The following is a 6,781-nucleotide window of genomic DNA, read 5'->3' as shown; positions in this document are numbered from 1 at the left end:
TGATTGTTAAATACATGTTTATTGCAGTAAATGTAAGGCATAATGATTGCATTTTAGTCAGTTTTCGCTTCTAAACCCGTCTCGACAGCAAAAGATATTAAAGAAACACACATTTTAAAACGCAGCAGCATACTAGTAATTATAGTTTTTATTTACAAGTGCGTTGTCGTATGGTTTGATGCAGATGCACTTACTTTGATCTGGCTAAGATCAAAATGGCAGAATTTCAAAATACAAGTGGTTAGCAAGACACAATAACTAAGTTTGGCGTCAGTTATAGTGACTGTTTTGAATAGCGAGATTGTATTGTCATCTATTGATTGCTCCATTGTTTTCTTTCGCAAACATCCAAGTTTAATCATATTTTATTGCTCAGTTTTTATGTTCATACTACTACATGATTATTATTATTGTCTTTTCATAATTATGGAAACAATCACTCTTGAATATATTTGTTTTTCATTTCATGAACAAGTCAGTTCTGATCATTTATTTATATTATATTATCCTTCTGCATAACGTCTTACTGATATAACAATTTCAGTATTCTCACGATTAGCTCTAATATACCTCTATTAAAATACATTAATTATTGATCTTAATTCAGTGTGCAATATCAAAAATAATCATATTGTCAGAAGAATCACATGTTGCAAATAAACATTTCCTTTTGTCGTCATAACGCAATGCGAGCGGATGTGCCAGATCAGCGTGTTTGGCTACCAACTCCCCGAGGCATTTCCCATTCTTATCAAACATCACAATATTGTGTGAACAGTATCCAGACATGAACACGGTTCCATCACTAGATACGCATACGCTTTTTGTATTGACAAGTCTTCCGTCCCTCAATTCTCTTTGTACCGTATAATCTCTTCCCAGACAAACGGCACCATCACTGTTGTCTGTTACGATAACAGTTTCCCCACTGACTGCTATATGTTGAGTATGTGATTTAAATATTTTTTCATTGATACCCTTGCTAATTGTTTTCAGTAGAGTACCGGATAAACTGTAGACATTAACACCAGTATTTCCGTTAGATATCCACAACTCTCCAGCACAGTAAGCCATTCCAAAATAGCCTCCACCTTCTATAGATATATCTTTTAACTTAGACAATGAACTGTCAACGGATATAAACTGAATCTTGTTGTTGTACATTTTCACAGCGACTTCATTCTGACCAGTACAACAGATACCCGTGGGGGAGTCGCCTAGGTCACAATGATCCTTGATGTTGTAATTCATATCAAGCCTCTTAATCTTCCTATTATTGCCATCAGCCAGTATGATCGTACCGTCCTGAAGCTGACATACATCATGTATAGAACACGTGGTACGGTCGTTCTGCATTTTGATATTAATCTCCTTCTTTGATTTCACCTTATATATACTTTGGGCAGTTTGACGATCATTTTCTGTTACTGTATTCACATGTCCTAAAAATGTTGCTGTCATAATTGAAGTCTTTAAATCTCCATTTTCTGTGAAACATAAAGTTTTACTACCTTTTGCCTCGCTATCTTCAACCACTTTTACTGCATCGTTTACAGTCTGTTGTATCAGTTTCATCTGAACAAATTTCTGTCCCGCATCCATACTGGAAAACGTCCGCAACTGGCTACTTGCATTCTCTATTTCTACTTTCATATTTGCGATTAGGGTGATATCAGATTTCATCTCTTCCTTGACCGAAGTATAGTCCTTGTTCACAGTATTCATGGCTTCACGTTTTAATTTCCGGATATGTTCTATCAAACTCTTCTCGACTCCCTCGACTTTGGTAATTATGCCATCTCTTTGCTCTTCAATGCGATCGATGTTTTTCTGTGTATTCTTATCATTGAGTGCTAAACGCTCTTGAACGTTTCTCGTGTCATTCTGTAACCGTTCTAACTCCTTTTGTTGAACGGAAGTTGTCTCTATTTCTTCTATATTAGTCACACCACTGCAGGCCCTAGGTAACAAATGGAGAACAAATTCTTAATACACAAGAGAAGTAAGTAAAACATTCTGGTAAATATATCAAAATAAATCTATTTCATTAAAAGCGCACAGTAAACACACAAATAAGCTAAATTGGCATTTGACATTTGTTTAGAAAATTGTCATAATCATACAGGCGAAAATTTAATCTAATACAACTAATTCGGTGCTTTAAATTGTTACGTACTTGATATTAACTTTTAATTACAATGTATTTCCATTGCTGTCTAAAGACACTGACCTCAAGATTTCGGTCTTTAAAATTTAAGTTTGGTATCATAATCATAAAAATAGTATGACATCATTCACTTAATTCAAATGTAGTTAGACACATACCGATATCTAAACATCAACTATCTGACAAAAGCTTTTATTCAGATTTCTATATGTATCTTGAATGCACGTGATATTTACATATAATGTATGATTATGCTGAAATGTTGATATATTCTCAAATTCAAATGTTCACAGTTTTAGTGTCAACAAATCAACTTAGGTTAACAACAAGAAACGTCGTCTCCGTTGAAACAAAGTATTTTTGTGACGTTACGTCTGTTGAATACGTCTGTGATAAACCATGTCACATTCGGTTTCACACATACATAATCTTTACAGTGATTTTCGTATGTATACTTCAAGCCGTTGAATGATCTGCTCATAGTTTGTAAACAGGGCGTTGAAATTGCTTCCGACAGAATGATAACATAAAACAAGTGATCACAGAGTGATCCTGGCGCCCACCATTCTGCCATTTTTGAATGTTCCAAATTTCAAGACTAGCTCAAGGTCAAAAATAAGGTCAAAGTTCATTTCGGTACAGTGCATGTGGTCAATGCATGTGGTACAAATTTGAAATCTGTAGCTTGAGAAATGTGAAAGTAGGTCACTAGATCAATTTCAAGGTCAAAGTTCATTTCGGAACAGAAAACTTTGCATGCGGTCCAAATTTGAAAGCTGTAGCTTGAGAAATGTAAAAGTAGGCCACTAGGTCAATGTAAAGGTCAAAGTTCATTTCGGTACATAAAACTATGTATGTGCTCTAAATTTGAAGCTTGTACCTTCAAAAATGTGAAAGTAGGTCACTAGGTCAATGTCAAGGTCAAAGTTTATTTCGGTACACAAACCTATGCATGTGGTTCAAATCTGAAGGCTGTAGCTACAGAAATGTGAAAGTAGGTCACTAGGTCAAGAAGAAGGTCAACTCATGTCAAGGTTCATCTAGCCACTCAAAACTATACACGTGGTCCAAATTTGAATGTTGTAGGTTATGGACAAGAAGATTTTTAAAGTTTTTCCCTATATAAGTCTATATAAACCATGTGACCCTCGGGGCGAGGCCATATTTGACCCTAGGGGGATAATTTGAATAAATTTGGTAGAGAACCACTAGATGATGCTACATTACAAATATCAAAGCCCTAGGCTTTGTGGTTTTGGACAAGGATATTTTCAAAGAGTTTCCCTATATAAGTCTATGTAAACCATGTGACCCCCAGGGCTGGGCCATATTTGACCCTAGGGGAATAATTTGAACAGTTTTAGTAGAGGACCACTAGATGATGTCACATACAAAATATCAAAGCCCTAGACCCTGTGGTTTTGGACAAGAAGATTTTCAAAGTTTTTCCTTATATAGGTCTATATAAACCATGTGACCCCGGGGCGGGGCCATATTTGACCCTAGGGAGATAATTTGAAAAATCTTGGGAGAGGACTACTAGATGATGGTACATACCAAATATCAAAGCCCTGTGGTTTTGGACAAGAAGATTTTCAAAGTTTTTCCCTATATAAATCTATGTAAATTATAAAAATAAACAAAGGGCCATAACTCACTCAAAAATTGTTGAACCATTGTCTGATTTTCAGGCGGACACAACTAGGGTACCAATACATCATTCTGACAAAGTTTGGTCAAAATCCCCCAAGTAGTTTCTGAGGAGATGCGATAACGAGAAATTGTTCATGGACGGAAGGACGGACGGAAGGACCACGGACGCAGAGTGATTTGAATAGCCCACATCTGATGATGGTAGGCTAAAAATACTGGTTTTGTAGCTTTTTTGTTAGGAGGTTTACTCAACTGTATCTTGTGAACCATTCATATTTCTTTGATAATATTTTCGTTAAAATCACGTTACATATTTAAAATGCAGTACTATCAAGATGACCGATTAGACTTTGTTGGTTTAGGCTGTTTATCTTATCAGTTCAGTTGTAACAGTATTTGTTTTACTTGTTAAAAAGAAGTTTGAGTGCCGATTGTGACAAACGATAATGAATATCTATAGTCATACGTGTTTCTTAAAGCCCCATAAGGCTATAAATTTTATGTTAAAAACAAATATAACAGCTGTCCAAATAGATGATATACATAAATACATGGCAAGCACTACTTTTAATACTGCATATGAATTCAAACTGTTAGAGTCGTAAATGGGGGTAAATAAAAACTATTTATTCAATGAAACATTCTTCTATGTAAACCAATATTCAAACCTTTGACACATATTAGAGAACACAATTACTGTAAAAAGGACTTATCAAGAAAACAATATATTTTAGATTCAAAACAAAATATGTGGCACCCACATTATAAAGAAAGGCAATATGAGCCTTTAAGGCAGTGTAAGACAAAGCATACACACCTATGCTCAGTAGCTATACACTTTGCACAATAAACCATGTCGTGTGCTTCACAGTACATCTCAATGTCGCGATCAGAATGATATAAACATTTCGTTGTCGTAGCAACAACAGAGCCTTGTTTGACAGCATCTTTGTCGAGAAGCTTGTGAGAACGTGTAGCTTTTGGCCGACCATGATGTCTTGTACAAGTTGTACACATATATTCCTGACATTCTACGCAATACTTGTCAGCTTCTACTCTAATATTATCTTCACCACATGGTGTGCACGCTATGTAAAAGTCCACATCTGAACCATTTTTTATCGAAGTAAGATCACCTCCATTTGCCATTGTGCAATGAAAGTCCTAAATCATAATGGAAAATAATTAAAGAATTTTATAAATTCTCGCATATCCGGTTACTTTTATGATGATGTTACATTTAAAATCGAAGGTTATTTTGATAGCTTCACCTATCACTATAATAATTCAAAACGAACAGTATTTGAATAACACAGATAATCGTATGTGAAATTTCAATTTGTTGACAATCAATATCCGCTTATGAAATGGGTCATTTAGGTAAAAGTGAGTTTACCTTTGTATTTAGACACAATAATATTATTACAAAAATGGTAAATTGATTTAAGCATGAACGTGCAACTACACTTATTGGAATATAACTGAATAAAAGCAAGTCATTGTGTTTCATCTAGATGCATTATGTGCCAGTTTTAAACACATGTATTTCTATGAATAATGGTAGAATAGGGTCGGAGAGGGTGTTAACTAAGCTATAAGGTGAATAGCATTTTATATCCAAACAGTATGTATCAGTATGTTAAGATTGGATACACACTTAAATTAGAAGACCAGCACGATCGTACATCACCCGCGAATGCGGAGTGCAGTCATAGCATGTTTTACAACACGTATATTCATGTCTCTATTTTACTTCCGTGAACCTACATTTTACAAACTTTTGAAAACATTAAATTATATAAACGTACTTTTAACTTACATATTATAATATTCCATGTGGTATAAAATGTAAACCTTACTTTTAATTCCTCGTCGATAACATTCTTGTTTCGTTTTCTTAAACGTTATCCCGTGACATAATACCCCTGTTTTATGATCAGTCTTTTCAGTGGCGTAGCTGATAGGTTCTAATCTTAAACGGAGGACAAAGATGAGGATATAATAACAAAATGTTGTGATAACTTTGACCATAGATGTAGCCTGTAGCCTACAGTGTAGGTACATGATCAAGGTCCACCTCCTATTTTTATGAGTGAGGGCAATCATAATTATGCTTTGACCCCTCAACGTGATTTTTTTTCAGAGAAATTACAATATAAACTAAGTAAATAATTGCCTGTTTAAGAGAGAGCATTTATATGTACTGATAAAGACTTTTGTAGGATTTTTTAGTGTTTTTTTTTAATATTTTTTTCGTTGTTCGAAACGTTTCTTGGAAATTTTGGGTACGTTCAGTATGTCCCTCCCTCACACCCTTGACCCTTAACTTCTTAAAGCTACTCGCCCATCGTTTGTTAATTTCCATCAAGTTTGACATTAATAGGTATATGGCATTAAAATGATAAAGTGTGTGGAGATAAAAGTTTTCTGCATTATTTCAAAAGCGTTGCAGGGGTTCACTATATTCTGCACAATAATTTTGATTATTTATAAGAATACCTTGCAAAATTCATGTCAATAAAAAAATTTCAGCTAGTCAATTTCAGAGTACTCACTTTTATGGGTTTTTGAGAGCAATTATTCTTCGCCTTAAATATGTGGGTTAGTCAATTTGACAATGTAACCTTGCGCAATAACTAATATTTTAGTCAAAGGTTTTGTGAAACAAGCCCAAGACGTGTGGTTAGACTGCTAACAAACAGGATGTCTGGTAAACTGTCTGACAAACAAGATGTAGAGCCCTGCCCTTAACCCTCTTTACGCAAGGGGAACAATCTGTTTACAGAGTGAAATTGTTGAGTGAACACTGTTTACCAATCATAATACTGTCCATGATATATTTCAGTGAAATGGAAAAGTAAGCACAGGATAAGACAGTCACATCTAACAGTCCTGAAAATGTTTTCTTTTTTCATATTTCTTCATATTTTCCCCATACTTTGACGCATATATTTGCTATGT

The 6,781-nt window shown here is 34.8% G+C and overlaps 1 protein-coding gene across 2 annotated transcripts; it reads right to left on the bottom strand.

The window, feature by feature from the left end:
* Nucleotides 1-133: 133 nt before the first annotated feature.
* Nucleotides 134-5,800, bottom strand: LOC123534301 (uncharacterized). 2 transcript variants are annotated; one of them, XM_045316474.2, is made up of 3 exons: nucleotides 5,680-5,800; nucleotides 4,638-4,984; nucleotides 134-1,960 (listed from the first exon to the last, which is right to left on the bottom strand). In XM_045316474.2, exons 2-3 carry the CDS (start codon nucleotides 4,967-4,969, stop codon nucleotides 604-606), a joined length of 1,689 nt encoding a protein of 562 aa, XP_045172409.2. In that variant the 5' UTR covers nucleotides 4,970-4,984; nucleotides 5,680-5,800; the 3' UTR covers nucleotides 134-603. The 2 variants fall into 2 exon arrangements, with proteins under 2 accessions (XP_045172409.2, XP_045172410.2); XM_045316475.2 differs by having other exon boundaries at nucleotides 5,640-5,794.
* Nucleotides 5,801-6,781: the final 981 nt, after the last annotated feature.

This window comes from Mercenaria mercenaria, chromosome 12 (genome assembly GCF_021730395.1).
Source record: "Mercenaria mercenaria strain notata chromosome 12, MADL_Memer_1, whole genome shotgun sequence".
NCBI lineage: Eukaryota > Metazoa > Mollusca > Bivalvia > Venerida > Veneridae > Mercenaria > Mercenaria mercenaria.
This window is presented reverse-complemented; position numbering and strand designations above follow the sequence as displayed.

Excerpts from the sequence above, each read along its gene's own strand:
- LOC123534301 (XM_045316474.2), bottom strand. The coding sequence starts at position 4,969 with ATGGCAAATGGAGGTGATCTTACTTCGATAAAAAATGGTTCAGATGTG. Across the intron at positions 1,961-4,637 it reads TGTATAGCTACTGAGCATAG|GGCCTGCAGTGGTGTGACTA; the intron begins GTGTGTATGCTT and ends TTTGTTACCTAG.